Genomic DNA, 15,583 nt, shown 5'->3' on the forward strand with positions numbered 1-15,583 from the left:
GAACGTTCATATTGTTGTAAATGTGAAACTTGTATCTCTGTAATCATTTAAAATGTAAAATGTTCTCTTATCTTCAAGCCACTTTGAGGAAAAAGAGGGGTGGTAAGTGTGCTAGGCATGTTTCATACTTAAGATTACAATGTTATCGTGACACTTAAAACCGTATACTGCACAAAGATTTAACAATATTTCTGCTGTAGGTTAGTCTTAACATGTTCCTATTTTCTCAGTTTCTCAATATTATGTCATTAACATCTTAGGCTGGACTACTCATGAACTTCATTTGCAGATTACTCATCTCATTTGCATACATTGTAGTGATATCATTGGCGTTAACATATATATGTGTTCTATCTTCCCGCTAAAATATTTCCCCGTGTTAAAATAAGAGGGCACCGTAAGACTGCAGTATGTATATTCTGCTTTTATGCAAATGAATGAATGTTGTTTGCCTATAGCATTGCCAGTACCAGTTCCGTTCAACTCACTAACGTCGAGCAATCATTGAGGGGAATAAAACAAAATGTTGACATGTATTCATTTACAGTATACTAGTAGTTCTCAGCCTTTTATGAACAAACGCCCCCTTGACCTCATATTAAGCTTCCCAAAGCCCCCTTGACCTCATCATAAGCCTACCAATGCACCCCTTAGTAAAAAATAAAATAGATTAATTCTCTCCAATGCCAACTAAGCAATCCCCCTCTCCGCTCCATCCTTCTCAACACCCCCCGAGGGCTCCCTAATGCCCTCTTGGGGGCTGTAGATCACCAGTTGAGAAGCACTATAGTATACATTCGCATCAGCATGTCTTTGTCCTCACCGCTCATTGCTCCTGCCTCTTTGAAATTCAAAATGGGTGGTATTCCATGATGCACCTTGGCTTAAGAGTTCACTACATGATTCTGAGCCAGTGGTGTACTAGATTAAATGGAATTAATAGAAGATAATAAATGTGTCGGAGGAAAAACAGAATACCTTTTATTTTTGTGCTTCCAAAATTATTTTCTGCACGTTTTGAGCAGGATGGTCTTCACCAGGGCAGAGGCCTGCTTCAAGATTTAAAGTGCTTCCCTTACTGTGTGCTTGAGTACAAAGCTTGTAGCCATGCTATTAGTCTACTGATAGTACTATAGTGTGTATAGTTTCGAACCATGTCTACAGTATACTACCCATATACTGTTTTTGACAGATTGGTAACTGTCATACATATCTGCATGGTCAATAGATCACATAATTTATCTTTAAACAGTTTTGTTTCTTTCCACTTGTCCAGTCGTACCTTGCATACCATTTAAAGACTGGACAGCAATTCCAATGCATAATCCATTGTTAGCAATGGTTCCATTCTGAAGATGGGTTTTAAGCTGTGAAAAGAGAAGAGAAAAAACTTCTTGCCAGGGTTCAGTCTTCTACTTGACGTCATTGTTCTAAATGTGCACCATTTGATTCTTTTGAAAAAGTTAATTGCTGTTCGTTATGGGGCACCGTGAGGGGGGAATTGGCTGTGTGCCAAGGGATGTGCAATTGGAAAAAAAAGATTGTTCCCTGTCAAAGGCTCCAATCTGCCTATCCATTATCACACTGGAGTCCCTCCACTGCCTTGAATGACTGCGAACACAAGGTGTTGTCATGGCGATACTGTTTAATATAGCAGCATTACACCTGAAAAAAAGTGTAATTACATATTTGCAGTTAGCAACCCCGGTTTTCAGTTCAGACTGTTTCTCAGAATGCGGCAACAACATTCCCTGGAAGTGCATTAACATTCCGCTCTTGGAATTCAGACAATGTGCGATACATACATATACGGTTTTTAATTACCAACCCATTTGTCAGAGTGATACATGCTTATCATTTACGTAATCATTTTTCTTTGTTAATGAAGATGGAAAATCTTTGTAAATACAAATGCACAGAAGACCATTCATCACCACATGTATCACAGTTCACACAGCTATTTTGATTTCCACCCAATCCTAAAACATCTCAAATCAGGTGTCATAAAACTTCACAATACAGTAGTCAGAATAATGTTGACAGTATTTTCAGGTGAAGTGGATGTCTTGCTGTCGGACAGATGCCGGATGTCAGACACTGAATTTCCTTCTCCTTCGTTTTCTGTGTAGATGGTCAGCCTTATAATGAGGGTGTGAAGAGGAGGATTGTATTTCAAGTCACACTAAGTAATCGTCCCAATGCATGGGAATCTTTTGTCAAAAGCAACGCTAGCATGTTGTGCAGTGGTGGCTGCTGAGAAATCTAGCTGAGGTCGTGACAAAAAAAGAGCTTGCACGCACGGCTTTGACCTTGACCGTTGTCAATGTCATTATTTCTGTTCCCCTTCCCCTTGCTCGATTTTTTACTTCTTTTTTCAAAGGATCCTTTGAAAGGTCAATGGCTTGCGAGATTTTTTCTGGCACATAAAAAAAGACATGACAGCAGACAAGCTGTGGTTTGGTGTTCAAATTAGGCAGTTGAAATATTTGTTTCTGTCTTTCAGATAAGGTGGATGAAATCGTACCCCAACAGAAATCACCGTGGGATAATTCGACCTTGGACAGCCGAGTGTCTGCGCTGAAACAGCGACCCACCAGCACGTGTTTCACCATGGCCCCTGAGATGAATGTAAGCAGCAGAGAGAGCAAAATATACAACTGTCACACCGGCAACTCTTCCGCCTGTCAGGTTTATCTAGTGTCTGTCTGTGCTATTTTTATCACCACTGCCCTGATTCTTCTTCTTCTTCTTCTTCTTCTTCTTCTTCTTCTTCTTCTTCTTCTTCTTCTTCTTCTTCTTCTTCTTCTTGAATTTGCATTTTTACAACAATTGTTTTGTTTTCCTGTAAAGTTTATATCTTGACATTATTGCATGCGGTGTGGCCTATATATATCATTTTACAAGAATGCATTTATCCTGTCTTTTATGCTCTCTGAGCTTGTAGCTTTGGCCCAAAGACAAAAGACTAGTTTGCCGAGTGAATTCTGGCATATTGAAATTTAAAGTGTATTGTATGTGCAATTAATTTAAAAACCTGAGCTAAAAAGAAATCAATGTGAGTGTAAGGATTTAGGTGAAAGGATTTAGAAGTTTGATTTCTGATGGAGCAATACATGTTCTGGCCAGGGAAGCTGACAGTGGGGTTCAAAGGAGTCGGTTGTCCCAGGTGCAGGGAGAGAGGGGCACCAGAATTGAGTTCAGAATAGAGTTGATTACATTTTTATGCATGGTGTGTAGGCTATGCTTCACATTGTATTGGGTACAGGGCCCCTTTCAGATGACTTTGTCCCGGGCCCAGCCAAAGTGTCAGTAGCCCTGGTTCTATTTGGCCTGATTCACACTAGACCATCTGGAGACCACCTCCTCAAGTACTCGTAGGGGATGTCTGGTTTACGATTGCCAACGACCATTTATTGGCCATTACGAATCATTTGGTGTTTAATGCTTTTTACAATGTCAATAAACAAAATCAATCAATCAATCAATCAATCAATCAATCAATCAATCAATCAATCAATCAATCAATGTAGCCCATAACCAATCATGTCAGTTGTATTCAAACAAACTGCAAGCATCCATTTATCGCGTCATCATCCCCTCGAAAATGAGATGCCACATCTCAAGAGGTTGTAAATAAATAAAATCTTTACACCCCTCTTGCTCTTGTATTGGCTCCCTACCTCAGGCTAGCGCTTTTAGGACGACCATGGAACTATTGCATAATAGCAGCATGGTATTTTCCAGGCTAGGTTCTGGTTGCATTGTAATAGTGTTTGTGGTCTTGTCATGTCCAGTCTCTGTGCAATAGCCAGGATGTGGCAGTAGACTCCCCTCCTATGTCTAGAAGCCCTCGAGCGGGCTTCCTGGATGTGCCAGGAAAAGGAACTATGAAGAGACAGACCTCTATTGGTAAGCGCTGGTTCACTTTATGCGTTGCATGGATATATTTTTGTCTTTTAACCCACTTTAGACTAAGCCCTTTTTGGGAAAAGGTGCCCTCTGCCTATTAAAACCTAAATATCTCAGCCTCCGAAGCACATAAAAGCATGAAAGAAGTTGCATTGAAAAGCTAGAACTTTCATTGTGCACTTGAATGTGGTCATCTCTAACATACCCACATTTTTAATAAAGCTGCTCAAATCCCAAGAAACTGAATGCAGTGTATATGTCACTCCAGGACACAATGGGTTAAAGGGGTAATGCGGTGCAGAATGGCTTTAAATGGTGTTATTATATGGTTGTGACGTCATCTGTCGAATGCTCCATTCATTTCAACGGGGCTCCCCAACGTTCGGACGTCTGTTATTTTTCGATAACGGACGGGTTGGTCTATAACAGACCGCTGTCAATGGCAACAAGACTTTTCACTGCTAAAGCGACTTTTCAACAAGACTCTAATCAGCTGCTGTGATAGACGGGGCCCGTTGTCCTGGCTACCGCTGTCAATGGCAACAAGACGTTCACTGCTAAAGCCACTGGCTTGTATAGCCTACAAGTCAGTGGCTAAAGCGAATGTTTCATATCACTCCGCAGGGGGTCCGGTCTTTTGTCACTCTAATCAGCTGCTGTGATAGACAACACCTGTTGTCCTGGCTACCTAGCTGTTGCCTAGCGGTGTTCCACAACGGCACTGTTTTGTTTTGCGCAGCAACAATCTTAACATTAAATAGGTCTAAAGAAATGTCCCCGCCATGTGTGAATCATTTAAGTATATCCATATAATAAGCGGGTTAACTTTCGGCGAGTCGGTCGCTTTGTGGAATAGCAGCACTTCAGAGAGAACAAGACCCCTCCGCTCCGCGTCGGGGTCTAAAGATTCTCTCTGTCGTGCTGCTATTCCACGGTAGCGACCTTCTCGCCGAACGTTAACCCTTACTTATTATATGGTTGTGACGTCATCGGTCGAATGCTCCATTCATTTCAACGGGGCTCCCCAACGTTCGCACGTCTGTTATTTTTCGATAACGGACGGGTTGGTCTATAACAGACCGCTGTCAATGGCAACAAGACTTTTCACTGCTAAAGCGACTTTTCAACAAGACTCTAATCAGCTGCTGTGATAGACAACACCTGTTGTCCTGGCTACCTAGCTGTTGCCTAGCGGTGTTCCACAACGGCACTGTTTTGTTTTGCGCAGCAACAATCTTAACATTAAATAGGCCTAAAGAAATGTCCCCGCCATGTTTGAATCATTTAAGTATATCCATATAATAAGCGGGTTAACTTTCGGCGAGTCGGTCGCTTTGTGGAATAGCAGCACTTCAGAGAGAACAAGACCCCTCCGCTCCGCGTCGGGGTCTAAAGATTCTCTCTGTCGTGCTGCTATTCCACGGTAGCGACCTTCTCGCCGAACGTTAACCCTTACTTAAAACATGATGCTGATGGCTGAGCACATACCCAAACTCAATTCGTGCCTTGCATTGAGAAATCCAGCGCTAGTTAGGTTAGGTTACTAACAGGCTGCGCAACAGCCGGATACAGCCTGCGCCAGAGCCAGTTTAACAGTTAAAGAGTGTCAACTCACTCAATCCATGCCTGCAGTTTACCTAGAGGACGGTGTTGAGATAGCGAAGCCCATTCATCCGAATGGAGTCTGCACTCACCTGTTGGCGTCCCAAGAGTGCAGTACCACCCGGAAAAGTAGTAGATTGACACTCTGTAACTGTTAAACTGGCTCTGGCGCAGGTTGTATCCGGCTGTTGCGCAGCCTGTTAGAATGGCATTGTTTACCAAATGGCATTGGCTACCAAAGTTCTCTATGCCTCGTTTTACATGTCAACAACCCTGCGACTCTACAGAATGAAGTTTTGGGCAACTTTGAGCGTCGTAAATGGGTGGAAAGTAGAGATTTATAACGATGGCTACTTCATGCCCGGATGAAGCACAGCAAAAGCCCAATGTTAGCATCGGCTAACTAGCGCTGGATTTCTCAATGCAAGGCACGAATTGAGTTCAGGTATGTGCTCAGACTTAGCCATCAGCATCATGTTTTAACACCATTTAAGCCATTCTACACCGGATTACCCCTTTAATTTTTTTTTAGAACATTTTTAAAATACACACGAGAGGAGAAAAAGGATATTGCATGTGCATTATATAAAGTTGTTATAACAGGATATTATTCACTTTAGGTAAACTTGTCAAATGGACCACATTTTGCAACACAGCTTGAATTTTAAAGAAGACGATTCAAGGTTTAAAGAGCAAGGTTTTTCTTTTATTGTTGGCACTTAGGTAATCTAGTGGCTTGATTTTTTTTTACACAGGAGTGACTGAAGAGGAGAAGCAGTTTCTTACACCTCCAGTGCTGAAATTTACCAGAAGCCTTTCCATGCCCGACACATCAGAGGACATTCCACCCCCACCAGCAGTCTCCCCGCCATCCCCTCCGACCCCCAACAGATCCTACGGCACCATCCGACCGGGTTTCACCCAGACCACCCCAGCCTCCAACAACACCACACCCGAGAGAGGAGAGCCCAGCCTGGGAGGGGGGTCGGTATGGAGGGACCAGGGCGCGTACTACAGGGACAGCCCGGAGCATTTCGCCAACACAGGCGGCGAATTCAACCACTCTGGTCCCACGGCCCATCAGAGCCTGCAGACCTTACACATGCGGCGAGCCCAGGTGCCGGAGAACCCTTACTCGGACCTAACCAAGCTCTCCCACAGCCTGTTTGTGCCCAACAAGCCCATGAGGAGGAAGGGCATGCTGGTCAAGCAGCCGGCGGTGGAGGACAGCCCAGAGAAGACCACCATCTCCATCCCCACCATCATCATCAAGGTAGGGGTGGGCCAGTGTTGGGAAAGTTCATTTTCTACAGGAAGTAGTTCAAAGTTCAGTTCACACATTTCACCAGAATGCACTCGTTCATAGTAGTTCGTTCATCATGCAGTACACAGTGATCGTTCAGTTCAAGTTCGCCCAAATTATGAACTAGTTCATGAACTTTAGTTCATTGAACTAGTTCATGAACTTTAGTTCATTGAACTAGTTCAGGTACAATACTGGGGTGGGCGATATGACGTTATATATAAATCGTAAATCGTGATAACGAGTAGGGAGTACAAAACCGTCTCGAATCTGCCAAAGTGAAGAAATCGTATAGATCGTCTTGCAGTGAGGATGTTAACTATCAGTATCAAAGTGATGTTTACGTACTTACTTGTGTAGTTGTCTTGTTCACTTTTATTCTTTACATTATTGTATTCTAATTGTGCACTTTATGAGAGTGTCATCACTGTGTTAACATTTTATTAACGGCAAATTACAAATTGCAAGCATATCAAAATTTATTTTTGTTGGATGGAAGATCGTGATAAAAAATCTAAATCGAAATTTCATGTAAAAAAAATCGTGATATGACATTTTTTTGCCTTATCGCCCACCCCTACATCAAGGAGCCGTCCACCAGCAGCAGCGGCAAGAGCAGCCAGGGCAGCAGCATGGAGATCGAGACGGGCACCCCGGACCACCCGGGCCAGCTGCGGCCCGACGACCTGGGCCTGAGCAACCCCTTCACCATGGGCATGCACAGCAGCAGGCGCGAGAAGCGACTGGAGGTACACAGGAACTCGCCGTCGTTCCGCTCCACCGACCTCGGGGATGACGATTCGCCGACTACCACCCCGCCGCCGCGCCTGCGCCACTCCAAGTCCATCGACGAGGGAATGTTCAGCAGTGACGAGCGTCTGCGACGGCTCATGGCTCCGCCCAGCTCCCTCCTCAGCATCCCTCGCGGCGGCGGCTCGGGGGGCGGAGGCGGCAACGTGACGGACTTTAACAGCCCCGAGCCCACTATGGTGCGAGAGGTCCTCAACACCCGCACGGGGCACCACAGTCCCATCAGCCTGCCCGCCAACAAGACCTACAACGTGGGCGGCGGCAACTACGTGCACCCGGTCACGGGGAAGCCTCTGGACCCCAACTCGCCGCTCGCCCTCGCTCTGGCCGCCCGGGACAGAGCCATGCGCGAGCAGTCCCAACCCTTGCCGCTCAAGACCGCCGACCTGTCCAAGCCCGACCTCAACAAGCCCTTGTTCATCGACACCAAGCTGCGCTCCAACATGGAGGTGAGCTTCTCGGCCACCGCCACCATGGGCAGGCCGGGCAGGTCGGCGCTGCGCCGGCAGATGACGGAGGCGGCCAAGTACGACACCGAGTCCAAGTACAGCATGCAGATGCAGGACGGGCTGGGGATGGGGCTGAGCCTGGGCGCCAAGGTGGAGAAGAGGCTGGAGGAGCAGAAAAAGAACATGCTCATCGACATCGTGGACACATCGCAGCAGAAGTCGGCCGGCCTACTCATGGTGCACACCACCACCGACGGGGCCAAGAAGGACAGCAGCAATAGCCTGTCGGACGGGGAGCGGGTGGAGGATGGTGTGAGCCCGGACAGTAGTGCGCCTGGCGAGCTCCGCGACCCCAATCAGCCAGCCGGGCCCCCCAATCCCAAATCCCTCTCTGCCAACCCGCCCCACGGAAAGACCATCATCACCATCAGCTCGGTGGACGAGCCCGTCAAGCTCCCCTTCGGCATACCTCCCCCACCGCTCGCCTCCGTGGACATCGACGAAGAGTTTCCGTTCACCGATCCTCTTCCCCCGCCTCTGGAGTTCGCCAACAGCTTCGACATCCCCGAAGACCAGCGAGCGTTGGCTGAACTGCTCAAGCAGAAGGCCAATGGGACGATGAGAAGCTCGTCGTCACTCACCCCCTTTTACTCGCAACTGTCCGCGGGCAACGCGGGCGAAATAAAACGTCCGACGGTGCTCACCAACTGCACGCCGCCCAGTTTCCCTCCCATGGACACGTACGAGCCCATAACGGACTCGGGCATCGAAGTGGACAGTCGCAGCAGCGGAGACCCCCAGCTGGAGACCACCAGCACCGTCTCCACCGTGTCCAGCATCTCCACGCTGTCGTCGGAGGGCGGCGAGGCCCTGGACACGTGCACGGTCTATGCAGACGGACAGGCTTTCATGGTGGACAGGTCGCAGGTACAACTGTCCAAGCCCAAGGTCATCAAGCCCATCCTCAACAAAAATGCACTTTACAAGGACGAGGACCACCACATGGGACCTTTCAGCAGGGTGCCCGGTGGCTCCGGCATACCGCCACCACCCCCCGGCACGGCGCCCCCGGAGCCCCCCAAAACGCCAACGCAGAGGTCCTCGAAACTTTGGGGCGACCAGCCCCCGGACCTAAAGAGCCCCCACTCGTCTTCTGGGTCCGAGCCTAACTCCTTGGCCCTGCAGCACATGAGCAAGGACAAAACGCCAAAGCCCGGGGAGGTGTCAGACTCTCCCACAGGATCCAGGAATCACTTTGAAAGCAGGTACATTCTCACACACTAACACACACAACTGTGCGTGCGCATGCACACACACACAAACACACACTACACTGTGTAGGCTCACGGCTCTTGTGTGTGTGCTTTGTGAATGTGTGTGTGTATGTGTGCTCGGCGCATGAAAGCAAAAACGGGGGGTTGCCTAGCAACCTAATAATGAGAACAGCCTTGAGGAGCAGATGAGCTACGTCAGTCTGATGAGCACGGACAAAACCATTGTGCTCCAACAGTAGGGGTGTGGGAGGGGGTGTTGCAGCGATAGTTCACAGGCGTTTGCCCTCCCAAACAAAACACAGATTATTCTGTTGATGATATGTGTGGCTGAATCACATCTCTCATTACTCACCAACTAAACTCAGAGCACCTCCAACAGAACGGTGGTGTGTGTCTGAATTTAGAAGTTTGAATTATACTGTATGCTCTGTGTGTGTGTGTGTGTGTGTGTGTGTGTGTGTGTGTGTGTGTGTGTGTGTGTGTGTGTGTGTGTGTGTGTGTGTGTGTGTGTGTGTATGTATATACACATTTGTTTCTGTAAGTGGTGGTGTCTGCAAGCTAAAGTACATAATGCAGACAGAGCCTGACAGCCTGGCTTGCCTTGCCTTGGCTTGGCTTAGCGTAGTGTTTCTCAACGGGGGCGGTACATCCCCCAGGGGGCATTGGGGAGCTCTAGGGGGGCGTTGAGAAGGATACAGCTAAGAGGGGGCGGTGCTTAGTTACCATTGGGGGGGCATTAGATTATTTAATTTTTTAATATTAAGGGGACTTTGTCAGGCTTATGATGAGGTCAAGGGGCGTTGTGAGGCTTAGGGGTCAAACATACCAAAGCCGAACGGAACGGGCGCGGGACGAACGCGGTCTTTCTGCTAAGTTTCGGCCGGTGTGTTTTTCTCTGCCTTTCACACTGACAGCGTTGGCGTGCGCGGCTAGACCCCTAAGAATGAGGTCTAGGGGGCGTTTGTTCAAAAAAGGTTGAGAACCACTTGGCTTAGCGGAGGACCTCTTTCTTTCCCCTGGTGGAGCTGCAGTGTCATGTATTATGGATGACTGGGTGTTTATTTACGGAACTGGATAATGACCCCAAAAACCTCGGGCAGCAGTACCAGCTTTTAGATCCAAGATGCAATGGCCAGAGCAGTAAATGTTTGCAGGCTTGTATTGTGTGTGAGTTTTAATGGAGATATTTTTTGCAGGGCATTTGGCAAGTCACAGCACAGTTTGAATTGTTCTGTCTTTTTTCCTGTGCCTTTACTTCGCACCTAGTTAAAAAAAAAAGGCAGAATGACACTTCTGGCAAGCGAAGGACTTGTTTCCATCTTTCTTGTTTCTTTTACATGGTTTCCTCTCCAATTCCGCCTGTCTCTCTCTCTCTCTCTCTCTCTCTCTCTCTCTCTCTCTCTCTCTCTCTCTCTCTCTCTCTCTCTCTCCCTCTCCCTCTGGTCTCACACCCCTCTCCCCTTTGCTTTTACTGTCAGATATTTGGAGGTGAGAGGTGTGTAGGGGTGGAGATACAGAGGCATTTGAAGGGTTGAGTTGAGGGCCTGCTTACTCTATGTTTAGCTGTAGTTTCTTTACACAGGCAAATATTTGGTTCCATTCCATTCCATTCAAAGAGGTCAAGGTTTATAAGGGCTTGTGTCAATGGCTGCAGATAGTGGACTGAGGAGACTCATACATGCATATTATAGCTGAAATGTATGTACATACATAATACATGCATAGCTGAAATTTAGGAATATGAAGAGATTTCTGTGGTTAATTTGTGGCTGTACTGTTTGTGAGAGTGGCTGGAGTAGGCTGGTCTAGCAGTGCATCTTGTTTGGTATATAAGTTTTGTCATTTCCTCTTTTTTTTCTCCATGAACTAGTGTGTGTTCAGAATATTGTGTTTCAATTGATATTTGAAAGCTTTCTTGCCCTGTGTTGTTAACTCTTGTCTTCCCGTCCCACAGGAATGCAGACAGCTTGTCCCACGTCTCAGGTACCCAGCCCGGCCCCAACAACGTGCCTCCGAACGCCTCCACTGCCGTGCCGAGCCTGCCCCCCGCCGGCGGCCCACCTCACCACCACCACCACCACCACCACGGCGGCCTGCCCGGCCAGCAGCACCACCTGCACCACCACACCCCCAGCCCCATCATGTCCCCGCCGGACTCTGGCCTGGGCTGCACCAACTCCTCCTCCTCCTCCTCCCTGCCGGCCACCTCCACCACCTCCCCCACCATGACGGACGTGTTCGGCCTGCCCACGCCGCCCCTCAGCCTGGGCACGGGCCGCAGCCGCTCCCCTTCCCCGCTCACGCTGATCCAGGCGCCCTCCAACAAGCCCTTTGCCACCAAGCCCGTGGTGATGTGGACCAAGCACGACGTGGCCGACTGGCTGGAGAGCCTGAACCTGGGCGAGCACCGCGACGCCTTCATGGAGAACGACATCGAGGGTACCCACCTGCCCAACCTGCAGAAGGACGACCTCATCGACCTGGGGGTCACACGGGTCGGCCACCGCATGAACATCGAGCGGGCACTCAAGGTGCTCCTGGACAGATGAGGGTAGGGGGCTGCTGGCTGCTGGGGTGTGTTTTTTTTTTAAATGACATCAGAAACTCCATAAGGCTGTTGTTTTTTTTTCTTTCTTTGATTCCCCCTTTTTTCCTGCCTTTTTAAAGTCCTTTTGCTTTAAACGTTCCCCTACTTCCCTACTCTCTTCTCCCAGTGTTTTCTTCATTTATTTCTTTTTTTTTGGTTGCATTTTTTGGGACGATAGGAATCCACATATCCTGAAGAAGTTGTGTCAACTTCAGACAAGACAGCAGAGCGGCTCCCACACACACACAAGCACAAGCAACGTCCTGTCTGAGAGTGAGCTATCAGTCGAGTCAACCCCAAGAGAGGACCTGGGGCAGCCCACACACTCTAATGGGATCTACGGAGAAAAAGGCTCATAAAGCCTTGCAACGTCAAAGTCTTTTGGGGAAATACATCATTTGGAGACAACAACAAAAAAAGCTCGCTGAGCTGGAGGAGATACAGTTTCTATCTTTGTTAGAAATATGTCTTCAGGAAAAAAAAATGGAATATTGATGTATATTACACCTTATGAAATATGTTTGCTCCCCCCTCTCCCAATTACTTCACCCTTTTCCCTCTGGAACGTAGATGAGACATACAAATATGACTTGTTTTGTGGAAATTGTCTCCCTCAGTTCACCCGTACTGTAGATGGTCATGGGTCGGGCCCTCTAGCTCTGAAAGGACTCCACTTCTTTGTACCCGCACCTGTTCTGTCAGTCCAATAGTTGCAAAGTGCTGCACCTTCCATCACATTCTGTTCCATTCACAGTATTCCAGCATACCTGTATTTGATTTTTGCTGAAAATGGTTTTGAATCACACAATTATCATGAAATGTTTACTTTTTTATTTGGTCTTCCACATGATATACAATATCATTTCTCGTAGGTTATATATGACCCCATTTTTTGGCTGTGTTTATTAAGGTTTTAATGTTTTATCCATTTACTGTTCTCAGTACACTACTGTGATTGAGTTCAAGGATTCAAGGATATGTATTTGTCATATACAAATGATCTCTGCTACAGACACAGAAGAAGACATGGAAAGAACAGCATTGGGAAGTGAGACCAAGGAATTCCAGTTCGCTGTCACATGTGGTGGGAAACAGGTGTACACCAATCAAGTGGAGGCCGATCTTTGAAAGTGACGGATCCAGTGAGTTGGATTTAAACAAAAAACATAAAAAACAATCCATGTAGTGAGCCATTATTTCAGATAAGCATTTTGTGCTTAAATGGAATTGGGGGAAACAGCAATTTCTGCACTCAGGGTTTTGTGAAGAATCTATTCCGTGTTTTTGTAAGCATCGCCTTGCCGAGGATGACAAGGAGGCCCTGACCCTCTGAATGTTTCGCCTTTGCTGTAACTTTTGAGAGATCTTGCCCAAAATGTATATTATTTTGTATGTTATTGTACCACAGCAAGAAGATTTCATCAGAAAGCACAGTTACCGGTAGATGACCATTTGGATTTTGTTTGACTCATGTACACCCAGCTTTTTTTTGTTTTTGTTTTGTTTTTTAAATAATACAGTATAATGACTCCTCAGCAGAGTACAGTCACTTTTGTTTACCTACTCTGTTTACATCCGAAGGTCGTGACCTCTAGAGGAATACAGCATTACTGTATATCTAGTATTATTAATTTGTTTGTGTCAGCAAAAGCATGTGTCCTCTGGAGAGGGGAATAGAAAAGCCTGTCACTGTAATCTATTATATCACAGCTCTGTGCAAAGGCTTAAGGCATATTTTGTCCTCTTTATATTGTTCCTTTACATTGATTTGTACATTATTTAAATATTTGCACATTAGTTTTAACATACTTTGTGTGTTGTTTAATGATAAGTGAAAACCATTCATGTAATTTACCGAGATTTTGTAGATCCTTTGCACAGCACTGTGTTATCTAGAATGGTGTGTTTTTTTCTTCTTCATAGAATGGCGAGAGTTGACATTTGTTAACAGCCTCAATGAAATGCTGGTAACTTGGTTTCCTTAAACATCAAATTCATTTAAAAAAAGGAATCAGTTTCTAGTTGCACAATCCCTCAGTACCACATCTCCTTTAAAAAAGTGTATATTTTTAAATGCTGTTACCAGATAGGCTGGATTCTGAATGCAGTTAGGTAAACCGAAAGAGATGCAGGTAGTTTGTGTGGGGACAGTATAACTGAGTTGACAAGTTTTGTGAAGTTTCTGAGAACCTTTTGCAGCTAGCATAGGATGGGTGACTGAGGGAGATGACCAGGTGTTACTTTAATTATGGTTATTTAATTGATGTTTGATCATTTAATCACGGCCCCCAAAAATGCTGTAGGGAGATCCAGAATACTGTTGCTAAATACCTATTATAGAGGAGTTTTAGAGTTAATATATCATCTCAGTATATCTTATTTTAAGAGACATATAGGAAAATGCACAGTATTTTAATTATAGAGATATTGAATATTTATTATGTTTTAAAGACATTAACTCTCATCTGTGGTTTGTGCCAATAATATGTGTGATATCAGCTAAGAAGCAATACAAACTGTCAACAAATCTGTCAATCTTCTCTGACATTGAGCTTTTTCACCATCATGGACTCCACTAAAGTCTAAATGGACTATATCATCATATTCTGTAGAGCTTGGTGATCTAGAATAATACTTGATATTTGAGTTATCACTATCACCTGCTTCGTTTAGCTACTGCAATGAAATACAGAAAAAAAGAAAAAATGGCATAGTTTTGTATTTTTGTGTGTATATGACGAGACACCGATAGACTTATGAGGTCTTGCACAGTTAGTCCCAGGTCACCTCGACACTGTACCATAGGAAAGAGTCTCACCTGAATGTGACCAGTGTGTGTGAAAATGAAATTAAAAACGTAAATACCAATGTTAATGTATACGGATTCTGATTTTAAAAAAAGTGTTGTATAGTTACTTTGAGCAATGGTCAAAGCCACGCTTTTGACATTGTATATTTCAAGATCGGCGAGGATGTAAGGAATGCAGTGCAAACGAATAGGCAAGATTATTTTTCCCATAGGAGTATACCAAGACAAATTCTGTTTGGATTTTGTTTTCATTGGGTTTCCTTCTCATTTCTACTTCATTGACAGGTCTTTCTCTCTCTCTCACACACAAACACACACGCACAGACACACACTCTCCTGTGGGGAATGCATTCACTTGATCTATGTTGCTGTAATTTTGTGCTACATTAATTTTGAAGGTAAATAATTAAGATCAAAGAGAGACATTTCTGTGACTGCACTATTCCTCTGAATCCTCAATACTCATGTATGGAAACCAAAATTTACCAAAAGAAAAATAAATGATATTGCACAGATGTGTGGTGTTATTTTTCCATTTCCTAAGTTGAACAAAACATTTTATCCATTTGATTTGATAGCTATTATTACACAACGTTAACATTTGTTGTATAGAATTCAATGAATTACATATCAGTGGGCTCCCAATGATTTCCTATGTTGGTTTTCTACAGTAGCTTTTCAAAGAATTAATGCATTGTTTAACCTTTTTGTCTATGTTTTATCATGTTTGTTTCTTGTCTGTATCTTCCATTCTGCCACTGCAGAAGGGCCCATGTGAGAAATTCATGTGCAAGACTGCCCTCTACTGTCCAATATTCCATTACAGGGCCAAGGATTGAA

The 15,583-nt window shown here is 45.5% G+C and overlaps 1 protein-coding gene across 1 annotated transcript in view; it reads left to right on the forward strand.

Annotated features, from left to right (window-relative positions):
- shank2b (SH3 and multiple ankyrin repeat domains 2b) overlaps window positions 1–15,249 on the forward strand; it is a 116,421-nt gene extending 101,172 nt beyond the window's left edge. Inside the window, exons 19-24 of the mRNA XM_063196942.1 lie at window positions 79–99; window positions 2,504–2,628; window positions 3,795–3,909; window positions 6,267–6,784; window positions 7,402–9,338; window positions 11,302–15,249. Coding sequence (XP_063053012.1) covers window positions 79–99; window positions 2,504–2,628; window positions 3,795–3,909; window positions 6,267–6,784; window positions 7,402–9,338; window positions 11,302–11,896 — 3,311 coding nt within the window. The 3' untranslated portion in view covers window positions 11,897–15,249. The remainder of the gene's footprint in view (window positions 1–78; window positions 100–2,503; window positions 2,629–3,794; window positions 3,910–6,266; window positions 6,785–7,401; window positions 9,339–11,301) is intronic.
- Window positions 15,250–15,583: the final 334 nt, after the last annotated feature.

Source organism: Engraulis encrasicolus, chromosome 4 (genome assembly GCF_034702125.1).
Source record: "Engraulis encrasicolus isolate BLACKSEA-1 chromosome 4, IST_EnEncr_1.0, whole genome shotgun sequence".
In the NCBI taxonomy this organism is placed as follows: domain Eukaryota; kingdom Metazoa; phylum Chordata; class Actinopteri; order Clupeiformes; family Engraulidae; genus Engraulis; species Engraulis encrasicolus.